The sequence below is a fragment of the Bidens hawaiensis genome, unplaced genomic scaffold (genome assembly GCF_021521415.1).
Source record: "Bidens hawaiensis isolate Kalapana, Puna unplaced genomic scaffold, B.hawaiensis_p1.1 tig00012328_1, whole genome shotgun sequence".
Classification (NCBI taxonomy): Eukaryota; Viridiplantae; Streptophyta; class Magnoliopsida; order Asterales; family Asteraceae; genus Bidens; species Bidens hawaiensis.
Window position 1 is genome coordinate 369,261 of NW_027492003.1, and position 26,466 is coordinate 395,726.

The 26,466-nt window shown below is 36.6% G+C and overlaps 2 protein-coding genes, 1 long non-coding RNA gene and 2 pseudogenes across 4 annotated transcripts; 2 read left to right on the forward strand and 3 right to left on the reverse strand.

The window, feature by feature from the left end:
- Positions 1-1,817: 1,817 nt before the first annotated feature.
- LOC143540769 (uncharacterized) lies at positions 1,818-2,868 on the reverse strand. Its single transcript, XR_013136640.1, has 2 exons — positions 2,012-2,868; positions 1,818-1,954 (listed from the first exon to the last, which is right to left on the reverse strand). It is a non-coding gene; the product is annotated as an uncharacterized LOC143540769 (long non-coding RNA).
- Positions 2,869-7,771: 4,903 nt separating this feature from the next.
- Positions 7,772-8,386, reverse strand: LOC143540758 (secreted RxLR effector protein 161 pseudogene; annotated as a pseudogene).
- Positions 8,387-11,321: 2,935 nt separating this feature from the next.
- Positions 11,322-11,849, reverse strand: LOC143540759 (uncharacterized). Its single transcript, XM_077033735.1, has one exon. The coding sequence runs from the start codon at positions 11,847-11,849 to the stop codon at positions 11,322-11,324; it is 528 nt and encodes a 175-aa protein (XP_076889850.1).
- Positions 11,850-12,569: 720 nt separating this feature from the next.
- On the forward strand, positions 12,570-13,961 carry LOC143540760 (TMV resistance protein N-like). Its single transcript, XM_077033737.1, has 2 exons — positions 12,570-12,763; positions 12,995-13,961. The coding sequence occupies exons 1-2, from the start codon at positions 12,570-12,572 to the stop codon at positions 13,959-13,961; spliced, it is 1,161 nt and encodes a 386-aa protein (XP_076889852.1).
- A 9,615-nt stretch (positions 13,962-23,576) lies between these two features.
- Positions 23,577-25,588, forward strand: LOC143540761 (disease resistance protein Roq1 pseudogene; annotated as a pseudogene). Its single transcript, XR_013136639.1, has 2 exons — positions 23,577-24,207; positions 24,644-25,588. The product of XR_013136639.1 is annotated as a disease resistance protein Roq1 pseudogene (transcript).
- The last annotated feature ends 878 nt before the right edge of the window (positions 25,589-26,466 follow it).

Sequence of the window (26,466 nt, forward strand, 5' to 3'; positions counted from 1 at the left end):
AGCAATCAGGGTTGTTCCTCCCAAAACCCAATTCATCTTGATGAGCAAGATGATGACTCTAAAATCGTCTTCCACATGAACGTCCCCAAGAAATTGGTAAATTGAATTTTTAAATTTCTTTTTTATTTACAAGTATATTTGAAATTTGCTTTTCACAGCGTCTTCCGGGTCACATTGCTACCAAGATTGATGCCTATGATGGAATGCCAATCACTTTGGTCAATCCCGAAGGTCGTAAAAAGAAAATGAGACTTCATGGTGAACTGTCGGACCTGAACTTCAGATATCGGTTACCAAAATGGAAAAATTTCAAGGTGGAAAATGATATACAGATTGGTGATAAGTGTAGATTTGAATATGACTTCAATGAAGCTACTTTGTTAATTTCAAAAGTTGATTAGTGATTTGGTGATGTTTGGAACATTTGGGAAATATTTGGTGACGTGTTTAGAACATTTGTGATTTGGGTATTTGTATATGTATGGTTGTTGTATTGATACACTTTTTAGTTTATTGTGTTGAATGTTGGTTGGTTAATTAGCTTTTAAATGCTTTAATTTTTATAGTTTCTTGTATCATCTATTTTGTTATTCACTCTTATTTTTGTTTCATGGAATGTATTGTAATGGTGCCTTTTGTATGAAAACTTGTAATGAATGGTAATTATAGTTAAATCTAAAAATAAAACAAAAAACACTTTGTTAAAAAACACTATTACGCTTGTCACGCGCTAATGTACATAAACATATATAAATATCCTAATACGCAATACACGCTTATCCAACCATCTTCTGGCAAAGTGCCTATTTTCAGCCACATGTTCTCTGCCAATAATTAATCTATTGGTTCTTAATTAAAAGGGAGGCAAAACTCCAAAAGCTCCAAAATATTGGCTCCAAATATTCAAAAACTCCAAATTACATTTAACACTCCAAAAATCAAGTTACACTCCGAATTATTAAAATTTTCCACTCCACAAATCAGCCAAATTATTAAAAAAAACAATCGAAGATGAAGCTTATAGATGAAAGAATCGAAGAAGAACGCTACTCCGATTAGGAAGCCAACTATGACGACGACGCTCAATCAGACGACACTGAAGGCTACTCCAGCGAGGAAGCCAACGACGACGACGACGGTCAACCAGACGAGGTTATAGGGACGATGGTTATCGAACCCCTCAACAGTTTGGAGGCTATCCAACCCCTCAATAGTTTTGCTACTACGAAAAAACCTACAAGGGGGTTGACGAGGCTACCTAAGCTGCGTACCCAATATGCAAACTCTGGTGGTGTCAAACTGGCAGTGGAGTTTGATAATCTGGGTAGGTTCACTGGCCAAAATAGATCAAAGTTTGCAAGTTTTATAGGGAATGTTGTAAGGGAAATAGTTGGCTTGAGATATTAAGTTGGAGGGAGGTCACAAAGGAGCTTAGAGATAAACTGTGGGAACAGATAACGGTTATTCTTTATTTCTATTTGTGCGTTTAATATTTTGAGATGTAATTTACCTTTACTGTATTATATTATGCAGAAATATTTTGAGATTGAGGATTGTCGCAGGCCTTCTGTGATGAATCGGCTCGGACACCTTCTTCGGGATTTCAGAAGAAAAATGTATGCCAAATACATGATGCCGAACATCGGTAAACCTCTGAAGCTGAAGGTGATACCCAAGGGACACAGGACGATGATCAGGCAAGAAGACTGGGATCGCTTCGTTGAGTACACACAATCAGAGAAGTTTCAGGTATAAATCCTATACTCTGCAAACGTAGATTGATCGACTATATATGGTTTATGTTTTTTGTTTAAATATAATGAAATGATTATAATGTGTGGTTGAAGAAAAAATCAGCTTCATCAAAGGGAGCTCGAGCAAAGAATGTTTTTGATCATCAAATGGGACGAGGGGGTTATACCTACCTTCGAGAGAAACTGGTAATCACCGTCAGCTGCTTTCTCTCTAGTTCAATGATTTGTTGGTTATGTGTCTAACGCATGACCGTCACCTTCTTTCTCTTGAATATTTTACAAGGTCAAAAAGAAGGAAATTGGACCGGATGAGATCCCCGACCGTGCATTAATGTGGATGAAAGGAAGGGAGGACAAAGATGGTGCATACAAGAATGCTGTTGTCAAAGGCGTGGCAACCAAATTAGTATGTTTTAGTATTAAACTTTTAAAATCATGTTAAAGTGAATTCATTGTCTTATATTGGTGTCAAAAAAACTTGAGTCTGTATAACTTGTCTCAACACTTGATGTGGATACATAAGCGTGTTACAAGTGTATTAGAATATTTGTTTTCTTGCAGGTTGAGCATGAGGAGCAGATCGCCTCCGGAGCCCTGGCACTTCAACCGTGCACAGATGCCGTCACCTTAGTGCTTGGCAAAGAGAAAGATGGGTTTTTAAAAGGGATTGGGTACGGATTGACAACAGGTAAATATTGGGGTATGAGTCGGGTAAAAGGCTCATTTAAGCAACGGATTGCCCAACTTGAGCATGAAGCGGTGCAGAGAGATGTAGTGGTGAACAGGTTGACGTCTCTACTTGAATCCACGAATGCTATGCTAGCAAGCCGTGAGAAGGAACGGTTAGAATTTGAGGCCAGGTTCAGACATCTCAAAGGATTGTTGCCGGAAATGTCTGGAAGTCAAGTAAGTGACGTATGCTGCATATTAATTAATGCATTCGACATACATAATTGGCACTGTTTTTGTCACAATTCGTAGGTAAATCATGTTCCCAACCAGGTTGGTTCTAACCAAAGTACAAGTGCTGTGGCGCAAAATAAAATGCCAGGACCAGTAAGTATCTGACAGTTTCTTTGTTTTTTACAACTTTCCATGTGACTTTTCATTTTCCATAACCTAATAAATTGATTTGTACAGTTATGTGGGAAACATCTTAACCTCAGGTGAGGCTGTGCAATAAGAATCCGCTTCTCAGGTAACCATTTGACAGTTTGATTGATTTGTTTTAATAATTAACTTTCCATGAGTGTGTGCTGATTTTGCATAAGTTAATTGTAGCCCAAGTCTGCGGATAAAATAGTTGTCGAAACGGTAGCCGCTCCCCAAATCGCGAAATCAGTAAGTATTTGACAATTTCAGTACTTTTTATAATTCATTTCCAATGTGAGTGTGCTCATTTTCTATTACCGAATTGCAGGCCAAGTCTGTGGAAAAAAGTGTAAACCAAACGGTACCCGCTCCCCATATCGCGACATCAGTAAGTATTTGATAATTTCAGTACTTTTTATAATTCATTTCCAATGTGAGTGTGCTCATTTTCTATTTACCGAATTGCAGGCCAAGTCAGTGGAAAAAAGTGTTGACCAAACGGTAGTCGATCCCCATAGTGCGACATTAGTAAGTATTTGGCAGTTTCAGTTTTTATATTTGATAACCTAATAAGTCCTAACAAATCCAATTTCTGTTATATTACCAATGAAGCCTGTAGAGAACAATGTTGACCAAGCATCAACACAACTACACCACACTCCGGATAGTAACGGCTCAAAAAAACCGTCAGTAAGTATCTGGAATTTTCAGTTTTTCCTTTAATTGTTGATTGATTCATTGAATAGTTTTTAGGTAAAACGGAGAAGCCGTAAAAGAAAAGTTGATGTATCTACGGATGAAGCTTCCCCAGCTGCTGAAATAAAGGTATGTACTGCGCGAAACATTGTTAATTTCCCACCAACATGGGTATGTACTTATATATTGACTTCAACTAAGCCATCTTAATTTCACATGCTGGTTTATAGGTGTATGAGTGTCGTTTGTGTTTGAATGACAAGCGTAACAAGGTGGCAAATGGTAAAGTTTATTGGTCACCGGTTCCACAACAGTTGCATGGAAAAGCAATCCCGGAGGGTTGCTATAAAGTTAGTATTGATGAAGTCATAAAGGAACAAGCAATTATTCCTTGTGAGGCAGGTGAAATTGTGACTGTTGGCAACGCACGTGGTTCTTTTGTTTCTTGGCCAGAACACCTAATCTTATGTGACCAGGAGGTTTGTTCCCTTTTAACTTAACCGAACAAATATCTATGTTCTTTTTCATTTAGTTTAAAAAATGAACACTTGTGTTCGTTTATGTTCGTTTGTTTATAATCTAAACTAACGTAATTGAACAAAGATAAACGAACATAAACAAACTTCCCTCAGAAAGGTTCACGAACAGTTAAACGAACGTTCGGTATGTATGTATGCATACCGTTTTGTTCTATTCAATTACAAAATACGACATTAATTATACATATTTATTTTTTATATTCTGTTGTTCCAGCTACCACCACTCCCGTCCTCAAAAGAAGGCAAGAAGGCAAAGGCAAAGTACACAAAGATAGACCGGGTGACCAAACAGAAGACAAGGAGCAGTGCCAAGAAAACCGACGCCTTAGCTAGTATATAGGTTGTCGTTATTTTTGTATTTTGTAAGATATTTTGCATATACATTTGCTTAAGTGAATATTATTGTTAATATAATTTGTTTCTAATTTTGTTATGTCATGCTTGTTTATAGTTGTTTTATATTACTGCACAAAAAATAAAAAAAATTATATATTGCCTTAGTACACACAATTTGGCCACATATAACACATTAAATATGTGTGGCCAAAAGTTAGACAATAGCCACACCTGAAATTACAAAAATTAGAGTCTATAAATGACCATTAGCCACAACATAAACATTTTTGTGTGACGAAAAGTATGATAATAGCCACACTTTGTATTACAAAAGCATTATGTGTGACAAACGGTAAAGACAATGGCCACACCACAAATAACAAAAGAATGTTTGAGTGGCAACTTCACATTTTTAGCCACATTAACAACAACCTCCAGTGTCTATATGATATTATTAGCCACACAGTACCTCACTATGTGTGACGAAAAGTTTAACAATAGTCACACTTTATATTAGGAAAAGCATTATGTGTGACAAACGGTAAAGACAATGGCCACACCACAAAAGAGTGTTTGACTGGCAACTTCACATATTTAGCCACTTTGACAACAACCTCCAGTGTCTATATGATATTATTAGCCACAGAGTACCTCAATATGTGTGACAAAAAGTTTGATAATAGTCACAAACGGTAAGACAATGGCCACACCACAAAAGAGTGTGAGTAGCAACTTCACATTTTTAGCCACATTGACAACAAACTACAGTGTCTATATGATATTATTAGCCACACAGTACCTCACTATGTGTGACGAAAAGTTTGACAATAGTCACACTTTATATTAGGAAAAGCATTATGTGTGACAAACGGTAAGACAATGGCCACACCACAAACTACAAAAGAGTTTTTGACTAGCAAGTTCACATTTTTAGCCACATTTAGAATAACCTCCAGTGTCTATAAGTTATTATTAGCCACACAGAATTTAACTATGTGTGACGAAAAGTTTTACAATAACCACACTTTATATTAGGGAAAACATTTTGTGTGACAAACAGTAATAAAATGGCCACACTATAACCTACAAATCAGTTTCTGAGTGGCAAATAAAAATATTTAGCCACTTTTAATGTAATATCCAGTGCCTATATAATATAATTAGCCACACTATTACTAAATATATGTGGCCATTGCTTTGTTATATCCACACGGTATAGGTCATAATGCACGCTTAACACAACCCTATTGGCCACATTATTATAAAATCCATGTGGCTGAAACATTAATATATGTGGCCGAAATATGTGCAATGGTCACTCATAGTAAATAGTCATGTGGTCATTTTTTACCGTTTAGCCACACTTATTGGAGAGGTCTTGATGGCCAGCAACTAATGCCTGTACCATTTAGCCACACTTATTACAACATAAGACCACTAAAAACTGTGTGTGGCCATATCATACCCACGGTGTCGCGACCTTTAGCCACATATGACCTTAACCAAATGTGTGTGGCTAAAGGCCTACGGCCACACTTTTTCGTGTGGCTGAAGGTCAATATTCACGTAGTGCTTGTAGATTCCTCTCCAAGAGATACTATCTGCGACTAACAATTTTTCCGAAGAGAACCGCATTAGAGTTGGTGGATTTGGGAAGGTCTATAAAGGCGAATCCAAGAAACATGGCACCATTGCCATAAAGCGATGGGATTGCCATCGTGGTGAGTACGGACATGGAGATCATGAATTTAAGACAGAGATTCTGCTTTCTACTTATAAACATGAAAACATAGCGTCTCTTCTCGGATTTTGTGATGAAGATGGAGAGAAGATACTTGTTTATAAGTACGAAAGCAACAGGAGCCTCGACAGACATTTAAAAAGCAAAGATCTAAGCTGGACACAACGTCTACAGATTTGCATAGACGCTGCCCGTGGGTTAATGTACCTTCACGATGGTGTTGGGCTTGAAGACAATATTCTCCATCGGGATGTTAAGAGCGCTAACATCCTTTTGGACGAGAATTGGAAAGCCAAAGTTTCAGATTTTGGGTTGTCCAGAAAAGGTCCCGCTAATGCGCAGTCTAGCTTTGTTATCTCAAATGTTTGTGGAACACCCGAATATATTGATCCAGAGTACTATTGTACAGGTCATCTAACAAAAAAATCTGATGTCTTTTCATTTGGGGTTGTATTGTTCGAAGTTTTGTGTGGAAGACCAGCAATTCCTACGGTTGATGGCCAATTTTTTTATGTTTGGGTCACGAAACATTACAACAAGCAAACATTAGATGAGATCATTCATTCTGATTTACGCGAAGAATTAACTCCTGCTTGCTTACGTATATTTTCAACCATTGCCTATGAATGTTTGAGAAATGGAGAAGAACGGCCAACTATGAAGAAGGTAGTAGGACAATTACAGAAAGCTCTTGATTATCAGTTAGTAAGTTGCTTCACTCAAATATAGCATTTAACTTTTATCAGTCGCCTCATATTTTGATTTTTAGTGGTTCCATAAACATCATTCTATAGTTCCATAAACTTTATGCCTGATCAATTCTAGATATCGTTTTCTTTGGTTGTTTGACATAGGCTCCAAGTGGATCATGGTATGACGTATACGATGATCTTCCAGACGAGGATGAAGCTTTTTACCAAATACAGACGACAGCGTATTTTTCCTCCTCATATTTGATATACTAGAGAACAACTTGAATAAATTTTTTATTAATAATAGGAATTTATGGAGGAACCGATTAATCAACCAATGTTTCAGCTTCTTCTTTTTCTTTTTCTTTTTTGACGGGGAGGGGGGTTGGATTCTTTTCGGCTCGATCACCTCGGTAGGCCTGGAATTGTTTCAAAAAAATTTTAAATATATAGATACTAAAAAATATGTATTCAAAATATTAAAACCCAATTACTCAATTCATTTTAGCCATTTTTATTAAAAAGAGCATAATCTAAATCATAACCCAATAAACTCATTTATAAAATTAATGAAATTACTGTTTAAACCCAATGAAAAAAACCCTTTTACCTAAGACCTAAATTTTTTTAATGAGTATCAAATGTATATTAATTTCAAACAACCTAACAGGTCAACGCATCGACTTCTTGATGGTATTATGATTTGAATAGATGAATGATAAGATGAAATAGGTTAAAGATAAATTGCATAATCAATCAAAGAAGGAGGCTCCTTAAATAGAGCTCATACAACGGCCTTATAAACGGCTCCCAATTATTCAGTTCTAGTCTAACAACCTTGACTAGATTAATAACAAACAAGACTTATTCAAATTTAAAATAAAAAAAATAACTTGCACGTGCATGCACCCAAGACTTGGATCAGTTTTCATCACCCTCCCTTGATTCAAGCTCCATAACTCCTAGCCAGTGTCTATAGAACACATACTTCTCACAACCCAATGCCTTTGTGAGCATATCAGCTAATTGTTCGTTAGTCTTGCAATACTTTAATGCCACCTGATCTTGATTCACCATCTCACGAATGAAGTGGTATTTCAGCTCAATATGTTTAGACCTGCTATGCATCACGGGATTTTTACTGAGATTAATAGTGGACATGTTATCACAATAAAGTACTGTAGCTTGAGTCTGCTTTATACCAAGATCTCCTAGCACTCTTCTTAACCACAAGGCTTGACAAGTAGCAGCTATAGCTGCTATGTATTCAGCTTCAGTGCTAGATAAAGCAACAGTGGATTGTTTTCTCGAGCTCCATGTAACAGCTCCACTTCCAAGAGAAAACACACAAGCTGAAATACTCTTCCTATCATCTGGACAGCTTGCCCAATCACTATCAGAGAAACCAATCAAATCAATCTCAACTCCTTTTGCATACCAAATCCCAAATTTGAGAGTACCGGCCACATATTTTAGAACTCTTCTTGCAGCTCCATAGTACAACTTAGATGGAGATTGCATAAACCTTGAGATCATGCTTACTGCATAAGCAAGATCAGGTCGGGTATGGGTTAGGTAAATCAACCCACCCACAAGGCTTTTATAAGTGACTTCATTACACTTATCAGCTCCATCTTAAATCTGCAATTTCTCACTTGAATTCATTGGTGTGTTTTCAAGATTACAATTTGTTATACCAAACTTTAAAATTAGACTCCTTGCATACTTCTCCTGACACAAGAACAAACCCTCCCTGGTTTGTTTCACTTCTAAGCCAAGAAAGAACGTAAGTAGACCCAGGTCTGTCATATCAAAGGCTTTCTTCATTCTTTCTTTAAAATCTGCAATCAACTTAGCTGAAGAGCAAGTACAAATTATATCATCAACATATAAGCAAATGTACACAGCCTCTTCACTGGATTCATTCTTGACATATAGAGTGGGCTCGTTCTCACTTCTCTTGTACCCGTGGTTGATGAAGTAGCTATCAATCTTGGAGTACCAAGCTCTAGGAGCTTGCTTTAAACCATACAAAGCCTTTTTTTTAGTTTGTACACATGATTCTCCTTCCCTTGAACTTCAAAACCACATGGTTGTTCAACATAAATTTCTTCAATTAACTCCCCATTCAAAAAGGCAGATTTTACATCTAATTGGTGTACCTTCCATCCTCTTAGCCCAGCCACACTCAACACCACTCTAATGGTTTCAAATCTTGCCACCGGTGCAAATGTTTCCTGGTAATCAATTCCAGGAAGTTGAGTGTAGCCTTTAGCCACAAGCCTTGCTTTATACTTTAACACTTTTCCATCCGGACCTATCTTGGTCTTAAACAACCACTTTAGACCAACAACCTTCCTGTCATACGGTAACTTCACCAGTTCCCATGTAGCATTCTTTTCAATTGAATTTATTTCCTCAACCATAGCATCCTGCCACTCTTGCTTCTTACTAGCTTCTTCATATGAATTAGGATCTGTGGCTGTGAGAGAAAATTGGCAGGCATAAAAGTCTACATCAATCTTTTCTGCTTTATCATACACATCATTCAGGCCCTTCATTCTTTGACCTCTAGGATTAGGAGTAAAGGGTATGGTAGGATTGTTTTGTGAGGTAGTATGAGTAGTGGTGGTATTTGAGTTAGAAGAGGAGGCTGGTTGATTAGAGGAATAAGTGAAGTTTGTGTTGGGTGTAATAGGACATTGAGAAGGTGAATGTGTAGAAGTTAGATTTTGAGTAGTAGCTGGTGTTTGAGGTTCAAATGAGGGTTCAATTGAGGTTGGTTCATCATTAATAATTGGAAATGGGTCAGTGTAATACGTTTGAGAGTCGTTTGATGAGGAACTACACCAATTCCATTTTTCATTTTCCATGAAGGTGACATCCCTTCTAGTGAGGAACTTCTTTGTGTCTGGATTATAGAGCCTAAAGCCCTTGCTTTGTGTAGAGTACCCGATAAAGATACACTTCTCAGACTTCTTATCCAGCTTCTTTCTAAACTGAGCAGGAATGAGACCATAAGCCACACACCCAAACAACCTTAAATGATTAACAGAAGGCTTCTTTTTATTCCAGGCTTCATAGGGTGTAATATTTCTAACAGCTTTCGTAGTGGCTATGTTGATAAGATAGACTGCAGTAGCAACAGCCTCAGCCCAAATTGATTAGGAAGATTCATTTGTTTCATCATACTTCTGGTCATGCCCATTATAGTCCTGTTTTTTCTTTCAACGACACCATTATGCTCAGGAGTATAAGGCACAGTTAGTTCCCTTTTAATACCAAACGATTCACAAAACGAATTAAACTCATTAGAGGTGTATTCACCACCTCTATCAGACCTTAAAACTTAATTTCATGCTCACTTTCTTTTTCAACCATGAGCTTAAAGATTTTAAATTTGGTAAAAGCTTCTGATTTCTCTTTAATAAAGTAAACCCAAACCATTCTAGTGTAATCATCAACGAAAAGTAAATAGAACTTACTTCCTCCCATGCTTGTTGCTTGCATGGCACCACAGATGTCTGGACAAGTTCCAATGGTTTGGTAGCTCTCCATGATTTGAATGGAAAGCTTTCTTTTGCTTGTTTACCTACTACACACCACTCACACTTGTCTGCATGCCTAATGCTGGGTAAACCAGTAACCATGTGCTTGTCATGTAATAGCTTAAGGCTTTGAAAATGATAGTGACCGTACCTCTTGTGCCAGAGAAGAGACTTGCCATCAATTGGTTGGATATTAGTGGTCACTTCAGCCTTTTCTTCTCTAACCGGATCAGCAACATCAAGCAAGAACATGTTGTTATTTTGAACCGGTACCTCCATGAGAACACGACCATTAGTCTTGCTCTTAATGGTGCACTTTCCATCATCAAAAAAACAACGAGTATCCCTTTCTCATTAATTGTCCAACACTTAGTAAGTTGTAGCCTAAGTGAGGGGCAAGATAAACATCATCCAGGAGCCTTATGGAACCACTTGGTGTGGTTATCTTGACAGTTCCTTTTCCTTCAACCATAAGGACCTTTTTGTCTCCAAGTCTCACAGACATTTTGAAACTGTCATCAAGAGAGATAAAGCTCTCTTTGCATCCTGTCATGTGGTTGGAGGCATCTGAATCAAGAAACCATAAGTGTGAGGGAGTGGCCTTGCATGTATCATCAGCCATGAAAGACATCTGATCTTCAATACAAGCCATGAACAACCGTTGCTCATTATCCTCCAGTGTATCTTCTGAATCAGCGGCCACATTAGCAGCGGATTGTTCATCCAAATACCAACAGTCCTTTCTTTCATGGCCAATCTTCTTACAATGAGTGCATTGAGGGATTTTACCTCTATCTTGGCTTCTCCCTCTGCCTCTACCCTTGAATGATAACCTCCCTCTTCCTCTAAATGATGAGTTTTTAAAGGGTCGATTAGTTTCTTGCATAGCTTGAAGAGCTTGCTCATCTCCTGAGTTTTGCTTTTCAGGGGTAGATCGGCTTCATCCTTTCTTCTTGGGATTGTAGGCATCCCATTAGTTTAACCAGAGTCAGCTGTGAAAGATCATGACCAACTTTTATGGAAGGTACAACATAATCAAATCTGGCAGTGAGACTACGAAGTACCTTTTCCACAACAGTTTGGTCTGAGATCTCCTCTCCATAGGCTCTTTTCTGACTAACAAGAGCCATGACTCTTCCAAAGTAATCTCCAATAACCTCACTTTCCTTCATAGTGAGATTTTCAAATTCCCTTCTCAAACCTTGAAGTTTGACAGCCTTCACTTGTGAATCACTTTGAAATTCCATTCTTAATATCTCCCATGTTTCTTTAGCAGTGGAAGCAGCAGCAATTCGAGAGAAGAGTTGGTCATGCATGGCCTGTTGAATGATGGCCATGGCATGAGCATCTCTCTTTTGAGAATTCTTCAATTTTCCAGCATCTTTATCGGTTGCATCAACCCCATCATGAACAAGGTCCCATAAATCTCTTGATCTCAGAATCGTCTTCATACGAACACTCCAATATTCGTAGCCTTCTCCCTTTGAACACGGGAATAGGCGTTGGAGCAGTAGGAAGGGTACTGGTTTGTTCAGCCATGGATCGAAGGCAGAACAGATTAGGGTTTTTTTTTGTATTAAAGGAACATATTAGGGTTTTGGATTAATGGAACAGCTAGGGTTATGTTGAGTAGGGATCGTATATCAGACTGGCGCTCTGATACCAATCTGATGGTATTATGATTTGAATAGATGAATGATAAGATGAAATAGGTTAAAGATAAATTGCATAATCAATCAAAGAAGGAGGCTCCTTAAATAGAGCTCATACAACGGCCTTATAAACGGCTCCCAATTATTCAGTTCTAGTCTAACAACCTTATTAATAACAAACAAGACTTATTCAAATTTAAAATAAAAAAAATAACTTGCACGTGCATGCACCCAAGACTTGGATCAGTTTTCATCACTTCTCAGTCATCTTTTGCCTCTTTTCGAGATGATGTGTTTCTTAGTTTTAGAGGAGAAGATACCCGCAAATCATTTGCAGACCATCTATACACAGCACTCCAACGACAAAAGGTCATCCGCATGAATGAAGCACGTCCCTGCGGTGTTAAAAGCATCGAACAAAGGTAGGACAGAGCTATCCAAGAAACCAAGGCAGCATTTGTTGTAATCAACAAGAACTATGCCAACTCTAGCCGGTGCTTGAACGAACTGGCAGATATTATGCAATGCAGGGATGAGAGAGGGCTACCAGTTATACCCATATTCGACCATGTGGATCCATCCGAGCTGCGGAGTCTAAATGGAAGGTACGGAGCAGCATTAACCGGACATGAGTTAGGGAACGCCGAGCAGGTTGAATCTTGGAGAAAAGCGATGGTGGATTTAGCTTACATTCCAGGATACGTGGTCACCGGGTATTATTCTTGAACATTTTCTTATAACTTAATGAATAATATGTTTCTAATATGTAGTTCAACTATGAATGCGAGAACGGTATAAATAACTTTCAACTCGTAAGACCAAATATTTGATGATAAAATCACATGTATTTGGTTGATACTGTGAGTTTGAATGGTCAAGTACTTCATCGCATAAGTTACTATATATATAATGAGATAAGTATTACAACTATGCAAACTGTGCAGGGATAATGATGAAGAAACCGCAGAAAGAATTGCTTACTCAATTACACATGGATATCTTAACATGTTCTCAAGAAAGGAAGCAACTGCTGGAACAAGTGCATGCACAAATCTAATTGGAACTGAGACACGCATGCAAGATTTGAGATCGCTTCTTGATATTGGGTCGGGTGGCGTTCGCATGGTTGGAGTAAGTGGGATTTGGGGTAGTGGTAAGTCTACTCTTGCATCTTCTGTTTATGATGAAATAAAACATGAATTCGAAGGTTGCTGCTTTGTAAAAAGTGTTCGTGCCGAATCAAGAAAGCATGGCTTGAAAACTTTACAAGAGAAAATCCTCTCAAATGTATTCAAATCAAAAGTGGGCTTAAAGAGCATTGAACAAGGAATATCCATGATGAGAAGGAGATTATGCCAAAAAAAGGTTCTAATTGTGCTTGATGATGTCGACCACGTTGACCATCTACAAATGTTAGTTGGATCATCCGACTGGTTCGCCGAGGGGAGTCGAATTATAATCACCACAAGAAACCAAGATCTGGTGAATGCTCACAATTGCATAACACATAATGTGAGAATGTTAGATGATGAAGAGGCTATTGAGCTCTTTAGCTGGAATGCATTTGGGTCATGTAGACCTGAAGAAGGTTATGTGGAGCTTTCACAAAGTATAGTTTCTAAATTTGGTGGTCATCCAGCAACAATTAAAAATTTGGGCTCTTTTCTACATGGCAAAGACAAGCTTGAGTGGACAAGTCTATTGGCTAGACTAGAAAGTATCCCCGTTGACGGAATTCTGGAAAAGATAAATCCCGGTGACGATGGAGTTAGTAGAAATACCTTTTCTTTGCTGCTTACCAAAGGGGGCGAGAGCAAAAATGTGGCGAAAAAGATGCTCATGACCGGCTTTCAGTTTTTGAATATGTTGAGTGAATATACCAAGATATGGATAGGGAAGTTCACTTTTTAGTTTTTTTAATGTACATATAGTTTCTCTTAGTTAATATGTATGAAGTGTAGGAAGAATTTTATACAACGTACTGATTGTACTAATTAACAGTTAAGATTAATTGGTTACATCTACACTGGATTAGATATTAAATAAATAGTTTGCTTATATTTAAGTGCAAGTAATAGAATTAAGTTCAAGATTACCAATTCTCAAACATGGAAATCAATAGTTTGCTTATATTTAAATGTATGCTATCTAAGAAGCTTGTCATGTATCACTAATATACATAACAAACTTCATAAACACAACGCATTTATAAATAGTAATAAAAGCCTAATTCACAAAATAATCTGTATTGAAGTTACAACCTTTTTATCTCATAAGTGAGCCAAAAAAACATCAAATTAATGAAACGTGTGCGGTTGCCTGCGTGCTTAAAAATTTGGCCTCTTTTTTACATGGCAAAGACAAGCTTGAGCAAGTGCGAGAGCCAAGATTTGGCAACAAAGATACTGGCTTCTCATGGTCAACTTTCAGTTTTTAAAGATGTTGACATTGAATATAGGCTATATAGCAATATATATTGGGATATTCACTTTTATTATATGAATGCATTTCTTATATGAACAGTTGAATACCTTAAAAGGGATTCCAATATATATTGGGATGTTCACTTTAATATGTAGATTAAGGATGTCTGATCCTTGACTCCTTCCCATATTGGCCTATTGTTTTCATTTTGAAATTCCACTCATTAAACCATTTTGTTCCATCCTTGGCTGGCTGGCTGGCTCCTCTTGGGATTAAGTGGCCATATATTATTTGATACTCCGAGTATATAATAATTAGACGGTCGAACACATCAACTGTTTCATATAATATTATTAATATATACAAGAACAAATGATTCGTTCTATTGTTTGGCTTGTATTATTTGTAAAATGAACTTGAAGGATTTCCCAAAACTAAGAAGCACTTTCAATTTGAATTCTTTTATGGACGGTAAATTCAACATAAATTGTCGTCCCAAAGTTTTAGTGCTGGTTATTGGTTAATTCACAAAATAGTTATGATAAATGCTTGAAACTTAATATGTTGCACCCCAACCTACATCGAAAATGCCGGGGCGCGAACTGATTGTCACAGCTCTCAAAGTTATTATCATGCACAACATAAGTTTCAATATCTATTTAATAATTTTAAATAAAAAAAATATTCATTACAATATCCCAAAAACAAATAAGACATCAAACAATTATTAATATTGTCTCAATTAATTTCTTCTAGCATAAATCCTTAAGTGATCTTCTAACTTCAATTACTTCACATCAAACGCTAACTTATATACGTGTTGAAAATAAAGTAGTTTTGTCAACACAAGGTTGAGTGAGCAACACACTAGTTTAAATGTACTTATAGTATATATAAAATAAGTAATTGCAACAAGTCATATCCGAATAACAAATTAACTAAATGAGCAAGTATAACTGAGATGTCGAGAAGCATAAAGACTATAATGACTGACGTATGATCATACTAGACTGAGAATATGTTGGACCTCTCCGAATGCGGAAGCATATAAAGTAAATAAGCACATAAACAAGTAAAGTATAAGTTGTTAACACATAAGACAATAGTTGCATTTTTGAGTATAAGTATATATGAGAAATATAATTTACGCATATGTCCCCAAAACGTGGAAAACGAGTAAAAATAGGGGGAATGTGGTACTCACCTCAATAGACGAACAAAGGTTATAAGAGAAATATTACGGATGATGATTCGCGGAAATCATGCGTTGACGATAAGGCCTCAAACTACGGTGATACGATGATTAGTTTTAGCCTGAACAGGGTGGCGACGGAGGTTGAAGAACAATCATTCAAACATCTACGAATATCAAATTAAGTATAGGGTAAAGGTCGGTGATGGTTAGGTGATTAAGTCTGGATTGGATTACAAACATCGTTTATATGTTCAACGAGTTAGGGTTAGGGTCGGCTACGAGGAGAAACGAACAACCAACCAAACAGCTATGATAATATAACTCGTTAGAGGGGTATTGTCGGCGAGGTTATAAGGATCGTATCCTGTAAATTAATTGGAATATAACAAGTGATTTCGTGATCAATAGGCAAACATGGTTGTCGGTTTGGATAAAAAGGAAAGAAGAATCAATAACTGATATTATTAACTCAATTAGATCGTTGATTTATGACGAAAATGATATATTTACGAGATACACAGGATAAATTGCAACTTTTAAACGAATATTTTGGTCCAAGTTAGCAAGATTTGAATTCGGGTTCAAGAAAACTAATATGGGTCGGGTTCGATAAACGGGTATCCAGTTTATCATTTGGGTTATAATAATATAATAATATTTTAGCTTGGACCTTGAAGTTTGAAGATTGGATACAATTGAGATAAAATTAAAAGAAACAATTAAATATTAACAAAATAATCCATTTGTTAAACACGATATTTTTATAAAATGACCCGAACATCAAAACGGTTCGCATTTATAAGTTTCGAACAGACCAAGTTGTTACACTATAAATGATCGATGTCTTTGTTGAAGATTTGTTTTAATTGATAAGATTACGGTGTTGTCTATCACTTTTTTAGTACTAGCTGTAAATTTGTCTCTCTTTAAAAATAAATTATCAAACCAACCAATATCTATATATGAATATAATTCTTAGAAGACTTAGTTTTACCATTCAAAAAGAGCTAGCGATGTGGTTTGTTGCATGTTTGACTTCCTTTTCGATGTAAACACTTCTCTTAAATGAAACAAAGAGACATTTTTATTTTAATAAAAAAAAACACCAAGAGCTAAAAAAAATTTTGGAACGACTAAATATTTACACATTATAGGATTTAAACATTTGACCTCCTATTTAACACCATATCCATTTTAAACACCAAGAGCTAATGCACTCATACAGAGGTCTGAATGGTTAAGAGAGTCTGAGCCATTAAGTGCTGAATCATAAAGAGGTCTGTTTGGTAATTGCTGAACCATTAAGTGTTGAATCATAAAGAGGTCTGAATGGTTAAGAGAGTCTGAGCCAGTAAGATCTGAACAAGTTAAAGTATGTTTGGTTAGACATCTGAATAACTGTATAAAATGACTATCTTACCCTCTGAACTATTTTATGTTGAATGAAATATATCTGTTTGTTTATAACTCAGAATGATAAAAAAGTATAAAAAGAAAATACAAAACATCATAGAAATCCATATTACACATTATTACTTAAAAATCCATGGAAACATATTAAAATCCAAATAAAAGTTAATACTTCGCATACAAAATTAATTTTATTAATTTGAAATCAGTTGAGTAGCTATCTCGTCACGCAAAGTAGTCATATACTCAATGCCTTGTGAACCCCATTATATGTAGTGAACGAACTGGCCATCACTTTCTCCACCTTGTATCATGAATATTGCGTTTCCTTTTAAAATTATGGACAACGAAACAAGCAATCACTATATCTCTTTGTCAATAGCCTCGTGACTCCAACGGATCCTACTCTTTTTTGTGTCATTTCTTTATGGGTCATTTCTAAAAAACAAATTACCACAACGAAGGTAAACAACCAACAACCTAAGAGATCAGAACTAGAAAATAAATTTCTCTATAATTCAATCAAGAACACAAGCTACAAAAAGACCACAATTACTAATAAGTCTACAACATCTCCACTATTTCAAACTAATAATAGATATCTGTATGGACAAAAATTAAAGAGCAGTCAACACATGAGAGTTTTACCTAAATCGTCTTTACCATAGAGAGAAACAATAATATCTTGAAGATTGTGAAAGGGTAAACATGAAGGCTTGGATTAAACATGTAAATTAATTCTTAATATACATTTTCTTTTCAAAAAATCGCAGACTATAAATAAATTATGTTTAGGACTGATGATTGGCCTCTGCAATTTGGCATGGCAGAATCAGAGGAGGACAAACAACCTATGTTATTTTAGGCTGAGGGGTGTGGGGGGCGTGAGAGAGGGCGCGAGTGGGGGCGCCAGCCAATAATATTGTGACGTGTGGCAGAGAGAGAAACTTGATAAGATGGGTGTTGGTAGTGGTGCTCGCGCCCCGGGCCATGGTGTGGAGGGGCGCGAGAGGGGGCGAGAGCGGTTTATTTTTTTATTTTTTTATAAATGTATTAAAAAAACGTATTATTAAAAAAACAAGAAATTATTTAAAAAAACACACATTAATTAAAAAAACACATTAATATCTAAAAAAAAATTAAAGTACTAAAAAAAACATTATTCTTATTCTTCGGCTTGGTCTTCTTCGATCAACCTCTTCCGGATACGTTCCTTTTGTTTTTCCATCAGCATTTGGTCGACCGGATTTAGGTTACTGAAGTCTCTTGTAAGGAAGTCCAAATCTCTCATTCTTTTTTTTTCCTTTTTGTCATTAGAGACCACCTCCATGGTTTTGTTGAATTTATTGAGGGATTCAACAAGATCGGTGATGTTTACGGCTTCCCCCTCAGCCGGTTTTTTCCCCCTGGCGTCCCTTCCCAATGGCCGCCTCCTCGGCGGTGAAGACGTTTCCTCCCCCGCAACGTTTAGGTCGAATCCAACCCGGCAATCCGACCCGGCGGAAGTGCTGTACGCTCCAGACGAACTAGTTTTAGTCCGTTTCGGCCCTACTTCCGCATCAACGTCCGGCGCCACCAGCTCAACCCACTTAGAACACCTTCTCAACCTCTCCCACACCTTTAAATCGTCCCACGTCTTCACCGTCCCATACCTCCGCAGGCACTCCTGCTTCCACTCTTCGACAGTGAAATTATAAACCGCCAAATCGTCACTGCCACTTGGTCTCATACGACCGGCGTTCCTGTTGAACAGATTAGTAAACAAGCCGACAAATTTTCTGATTTCGGTCCACCGACCCGAAATCATATCGGCGTTCCGCTCTGTACTCCCAACGAGCGAATAGAACGTCTCCCTAACCTTTGTCCAAAAGACCTTGCTCTTTTGGTAGTCCGCTGCAAAATGCATAAATAAATTTGTAAGTCATTTAACCTTTTTATTTAACTTTTTTATTAAAAATCATTTTTAAAAACGTTAAAACAATTACCGCAACGCCGATCCTCAGAAGTGACTATCCAAGCCCGACACAGGGCTTCCTTCTCATCCGATGACCACGGAGTGATTTTCCGTTTCGTCCTTCCGGTCGAAGCCGAACCCGACCCGTCCGTTGCAACTTGTTTTTTCCGGTGGACGCGTCTTCGTTGTCCCGCAGCTTCACCTTCTGGTTCTGGTTCTTGTGTCTCCGGAACTACAAAGTTAGGAGACGGTTGTATGTTGGATGGTTGAAAGCCGGATGATTGCTGCGACCCCGAATAAAACATCGCTTGGTCCGGTGCCGACCATAAATCGTCGTAACTGTAATCTGAATCTAGGTTTGGGTACCAATTTCCAGCCATGTTTTTAAAAAAAGGTTTCGAAGATAGGGTGATTTTGGGTTTTGGGTGTGGTATGTGATATTGGTATGTGATATTGGTTTTGGTGTGGTATGTGAGAATGGTTTTGGGTGTGGTATGTATTGGTTTAGGAATATATATGTGATATATAGAGGAATATATATAGAGGAAAAAAAATTTTTTTTTTTTTTAATACACATTAATATGAGCCAACGGCTCTATTTACGCAACCCAAGAAGCCTTCACGCTCCCCCTAGCCGCTACCCCTCTTGCGCCTGCCTCTTTTTCCGCGCTCGCGCCCCTCTCGCGCCCCTCTCGCGCCTCGGTGGTGTGGTGCTCGCGCCCCGGGGCGCGAGCGGCTGGCCTCTTGCGCCCTTTCTAGCGCTCCACACCCCTCAGCCTTAGGAATGATGTTCTATTCTAAGTATTGGATACATGTGCATTTAAATGAACAGGTCAAAACTGTTCGGGTAAACTAGTGAGGTAGGTTAATTGGCTAAAATTGATTTTGTCGGTTAACAGACTAAAATCGGTTTTATTACGGGTCAAAGCTGGTTGTGGTGAACAACCGGTTAAAATTAGTTGGCTAAATAACAGGTAAGACTGGCCGAGTCAGGTTATGGGTCAACATTAGGTTGACTAACTTTTGAGCATGCATCTATATTAAGAGCCCATATTGATGCATAACTGAGTATACTAAATTACGTTGAGAGAGTTGGTTGGATAAAAGTGCAAGAGTTACTATTATCAGCTCAAACTTGAACATAGCTGTGTATCAGCAAAGCTGAGATTTTGGTCAAATTTGGCTTTGGCTTTAACTTGAACTTAGGGTAAATTACATTTTTAATGATATTAATGCTACTAAAGATAAATATATGTTATGTTCATTGTTTTAGGTACAACTTGAAAAGATAACTTATGATGAAAGGAAGCAAAGATTAAAGAGCAGTGAGCACATATGGGATTCTAGTGCAGCCAACAAAGGGAACAGAAATTAAATAGCACTTCACTAATTATTGAAACTTTAAATTAACCGCTTCGGGCGATTAACGAATTTTATATCCGAATGTATCTGAATTTGCAGTCAACGAATTTTATATTATGTTTTATAATTAACCGGTTCGGGCGGTTTCACAGTTTCAAACCGAACCATGAACACCCCTAAAACGCAATGCATATGAAATTTGTATACTATGAAAAATTACTCTTGTACTTTTATGTATCAATAGCGTTTAAAATTGAACCAACCCGAATCGCTAATAACGGGTTGGATAATTAAACCCAATCGTTTCAGTTAGATATTTGTTAGCCTAATTTTATTTTAGTTAGGCATAATACAAACAAATAAATCTAAAAATTCTATCCTTTGGTTCTATTGAAAAAGAATGAAACATGTAACTTCAATGAAGCATATATGCATTTAACATCCAGAACCCATAGTTTTTTCAGCATTGAAGCCCTAATCTCAAACAATTATGACCAATACCAACAATCTAATTAGCCAATGATATAAAATATAAACACACAAACACCTTAGCAGATGGTAGAACAATAACAAACCAAACTGTTCATCATTTTTTTTGAGGAAATAATTACCTGGTGGAGGGTTGGATTGAACGGCAGTTGTTAGGTTAAGGATGGGGAGGGAAGCTCTTTGTCCAATATCTCATTCAGACTCTTACTGTATCTGACCCATTCAAGATTTCATTCAGATGTTGCCAAACACTCATACATCTGAGCGATTCAGATATTTGCATCTAAAGACTAACTGTCAAAATCCAAAATAACTAAGTAGCTATGCTTAGAATAGATGCAGTGATGCACTGTTTCTTTTTTCACCATCCACCCTTATACATACCATCAACACTACAAGATATGGATGCACATTAGAATAATTCTTTTGACTTTCACTTCGCGCCACTACCTATAGATGGTACATCAACCTTTCTATCATGCAATGGTTATTCAAACAACCTTTGATTATTCACACACCCTTTTAATACACATTTTATCTATTATTCAAACAACCTTTTGATTATTCAGACACCCTTTTAGTATGAATAACACATCCCTTCTATTATTCATAAACTAACTCTTCACTTAACATGAGGAGCCTCAATTCCATTTGATTTTTTTGTGAGAAGACACTTAATAATAATAATAATAATAATAATAATAATAAAGAATACAAAGATCAAGTTTACATATTAGTAGTTTAAGATTTGTTGACTTTTATTTTATAACTATAAACTCATCCACAACGGGGTGCAATGCCCAAGGTTTGGATGAGATGGCAAGAAAGACAAACAAGTTTAGACTTAATTTATTGTTGTGAGAGTAAAGTTTGAATGGTGAAGTTTGTTTATACAAATTTGCAACAAACAAGGGGTGGTGGGTCCATTTTTCCACCCTCTCACATGGATATATACATATATATATTATATATGGTTTTAATAATATTTTAATGAGGTTTGTAAATGTTTGTTGTTGTGAAAAAAAGTTGAGATTTTTATAAAAAGTTTGGAATCCGATATGACGTTGATGTGTCGGTTTGTGAAGGTTTGTTGTTATGGATGCTCTAATATATGTACAACAAGGCCAGTTTGTGTATTAATCTACTCCGTAATATATTCGGTAGGTAAGACATCAATGTCACAAGTAACTAGACAACGCGATCATGAAATTCTTTATATGCAATTCTTCATTGTGTCCCACGGATGGCGCCAATGAAGAAACACGGATCCGATCCCCGGGTATGGGTCCTGGATCCAATGAGTCCACAGGGTACAATACGATAACTACTACCACGATATGAGTAAGACTTGTCAAAGTCCAGTGACCGGAACCTACAAAACAGACACCGTGAGTCTCGTTACAGGAAGGACAAGAGGGGGGTCTTCCTGTAACCACCCTCCGGCGTGAGAATTAGTAATGTTCGTAGTGGAGAAAGTACTGAAGTAAATAGACTAAGTGTAGTCAGAATGCAAGTGAGTGAATGAATACCTCATACCGTTTGACAAGGTATTTATAGCCGAAGGATGAAGGAAGATGATTGGGGCAGCTGTCCTCTTCTAGAAGATCTTTGATAACCGTCTGGACCCGTGTCCTCTTGTGTTAGGTTGAGCTATACGTTCCATGTGCATGGGCGTAACAACCTGGACACGTGTCTCCCAATGATAGGACGAATCACACCCGGTCCATGTGCACGGTTATAACAACCTGGCCAGGTGTCCTTTGTTCATTGGTTAGTATGTCACGTATTCCCCAAGTAAAGGTCATGATCCTTCTTCTAGAGGGTACTTGATTGGTGACAGCTGTCCCGCTGGCGTTGTCTTCCAGATGTTTTAGGCGGACAGATGTCCCATCCTGCGGATGACTTTTGAGGATGCCAGGATGCTTCCCGTGTGATATGAAGATGTTCTCCCTCAATCACGATATGCGGGTGATCCATGTATCCCACGGGTGGCTTATAAGAGGACTCTCTATGACCCGCGGACGATACTTAAGGGTATTTGGGTATTTTTGGTACCCTACCTCTACAATAAATATATATATATATATATATATATATATATATATATATATATATATATATGATTCTTTTTTTTTTCTTAAAGTGCTTCTATCCAAGAAATTTCCAAAACCCTTCTTGTTTTGTTTTTACATAGTCAATCTTATGAAAACAACCCCATTTTAGGCTTATTACAACTTTAATCCGGTATTTTATTGTGTTTAAATAAAATTAAATTGATTACAACTGTTTCTTTATCTGACAATCAAAGATAAAAACAAAAATATAATTGGCAAAAAATGTATATTCTTAGATTATTTTTTTCTATATATATATATATATATATATATATATATATATATATATATATATATATGATTCTTTTTTTTTTCTTAAAGTGCTTCTATCCAAGAAATTTCCAAAACCCTTCTTGTTTTGTTTTTACATAGTCAATCTTATGAAAACAACCCCATTTTAGGCTTATTACAACTTTAATCCGGTATTTTATTGTGTTTAAATAAAATTAAATTGATTACAACTGTTTCTTTATCTGACAATCAAAGATAAAAACAAAAATATAATTGGCAAAAAATGTATATTCTTAGATTATTTTTTTCTTTTTAATTTCATTATTCATAAAGATGGGCTTCATCAAGTTGCTTCCTTGACATTTCCACAATTTTTGAAGAGCAAGTTTCCAGGAAATTCTTTGTATTTACTTCATTCATAGAGGAACCTAACCCACATACTTATTTTCTTCGTCATCTTTGCACATACACTCATTCAATACATCAATGGCATCTTCATCTTCATTATCTTACTCTGCTCCTTCATCTTCCCAATCATGGAAATACGATGTATTTCTTAGTTTCAGAGGAGAAGATACACGTAAGACTTTTGTGGATTTTCTCTACGATGCTCTTGTGCAACGAGGAATCTACACTTACAAGGATGACGAGACACTTCCCCGAGGCCAATCCATCGCTCAATCCCTCTTTAAGGCAATCAAAGAATCAAAGATCGCCATCATTATATTCTCCAAAAACTATATCGATTCTTCTTGGTGCTTGGATGAACTTGAGTGTATTATGAAATGTAGGGACGAGAGAGGGCAAATCGCGCGTTATGCCAATATTTTATCATGTAAATCCATCAGACATGCGAAATCCAAATTGGAAAATTGCCAAACATTGTTGGAAGAATATGAGCAAAGTTAAAACATGGAGAAAAGCACTAGTACAATCAGCTAGCATATGGGGTTGGGTAATCAAGCATACTACAAACGGGTAATTTTATATTTAATCATTATGCGTAAGATGACTCTAATAAGTTTTTGTATCGTAAGGTAAAAATTCTATTATAGAAGACATGTTTGTATTAAAAGATTGGTCAACGAGATACTTGTATCCAAGTATGGACTTTATTGCTTAGAGATTTGATGAACATACAAAGAGATTTGTACCTCATACTAGTAATCTTGTTTTGAGGATTGAGCCATGAAAATATACATATTATTCAAAAGTTTCAGATTGTTGTTTTGAAATGTAATGAACATGCAGTCATATTTGTAGCTTACTGACTTGATAAACCAGTGAGTAATTTACGGCCATTAACGTGCTTGTGGTATTGATCTGGTCTACCAATCTTATTTCATTGTGCAATATAAGATAATTTGTTTGATTTTGAGCATATGCTAATTATTCTTACTTATCGAATGTGTAGGCATGAATCGAAAGGCATCAAAGAGATTGTTGATACTGTATCATGTATCTTGTTTTCCTCGAATTCATATGTCGATGAAGAACTCATCGGTATTAGGGCGCGTTTAAACGAATTGAGAACACACTTACAAGTTGAGCAGGGTGGCGTGCACATGATTGGAATATGGGGGATGGGTGGTGGTGGTAAGACTACTCTTGCATCTTCTATTTACAATGAAATCTCTAGCAAGTTTGATGGTTGCTGCTTTCTGGACAATGTTAGGGAGATATCATGCAAGTACGGATTTAAAATATTACAAGAAAAAGTACTCTCAGATATTTTGAAACAAAAAGATTTGAAAGTAGGGAGTGTTCAGGAAGGCAGACGCATGATAAAGAGAAGGTTGTGTAATAGAAAAGTATTGATTGTTCTTGACGATGTCGATAACCTTGACCAGCTAAACATGTTAGTTGGATCACTAGATTGGTTTGGTGAAGGAAGTCGTGTAATAATCACAACTAGAGATAATCATTTACTAAATGCTCACAAAGTGCGATATACAATATTAGATTGTTAAATGATGACGAGGCAATGAAGCTCTTTCGTAAGCATGCACCTCAAGATAACATGCCTATAGAAGCTTATGGGATCCTTTCAAAAGATGTTGTTTCTTATGCTTTCGGACTCCCTTTAGCACTTAAAGTTTTAGGTTGTTTTCTATGTGATAAAGACGTAAATGAATGGAAGAGTGCATTGGCGAGACTAAAAGATATCCCAGAATATGATATTGTTGGAAAGCTGAAGATTAGTTATGATGGACTTAAGCCAATGGAGAAAGAGTTGTTCCTAGATATTGCATGTTTTCATAGAGGGGGCATGCTAGAAGATGCTATGTTGAGCCTAGAGGCTTGTGGTTTTCACCCTATTATAGGAATAAAGGTGTTGGTACAAAAGGCTCTCTATTAGCGGAAATCATTAATCATAATTGATTAGGATTGATTGAATGTAATTTTGTTAAATATTAACTGTATTATTGTATTTCCTTAATCTACTCGTTGTAACAATATAAATATTCTATAATAAATGAAAGCACTAGGATGGATTGTTCACAACATCTTCCTCAGGTTGTTGTTACCATGAAAAATCTACGGTCAATTTATTGGGAATGTTATCCTCCAAGTCTTTTGCCAACTAATTTCGAGCCAACAAAGCTTTGCTGTCTAATCTTGAAAGAAAGCTTGCAAAAACAACTCTGGGAGGGGTATAAGGTAATTCTTATATATTTTGTTATATATTTTTCTCTATTACAGATGTAAAAGTAGCAAATTATGAATCTAAACAACCTGGAAATTAGTAAATTATAAACATAATATGACTACATAGTTATGCAACTGCATCAAGACACTGTAGGGATTAATCTTGATTAATTAGCTTTAGTGAGAGTTTGAGTTAGTTAAGTTGTTTGTGTCTATCGATTTTGTTTATTGAGGTTGAGCCACAGCAGGTTAATTCTTAATTAGTTGACTTTAAATACCATTATATATGCTTAGATTTTTTTGCGGGGTTGAGTCTTTTAAAAGTCGTGGGTTACTGTTTTGAATGTTTTGAATGATAATGAGAAGAGTCATCAAAGAACTGTGTGTGACGTTGTTCGATCCAGTTATTCCAAGAAACAACATATCTGACTTGTGTATGATTTTATACTACAGCATCTACCAAATTTGAAAATGTTCAACCTCAGTAATTCGAGAAATCTAATGCTCCGTAATTGTTCTGGTTTAAAAGAATGCCATTCATCAATTGGATGTCATAAAAGACTTGTTTTTCTGGACTTGCATGGATGT

Excerpts from the sequence above, each read along its gene's own strand:
- LOC143540759 (XM_077033735.1), bottom strand. The coding sequence starts at position 11,849 with ATGAAGACGATTCTGAGATCAAGAGATTTATGGGACCTTGTTCATGAT.
- LOC143540760 (XM_077033737.1), top strand. The coding sequence starts at position 12,570 with ATGCAATGCAGGGATGAGAGAGGGCTACCAGTTATACCCATATTCGAC. Across the intron at positions 12,764-12,994 it reads CCAGGATACGTGGTCACCGG|GGATAATGATGAAGAAACCG; the intron begins GTATTATTCTTG and ends CAAACTGTGCAG.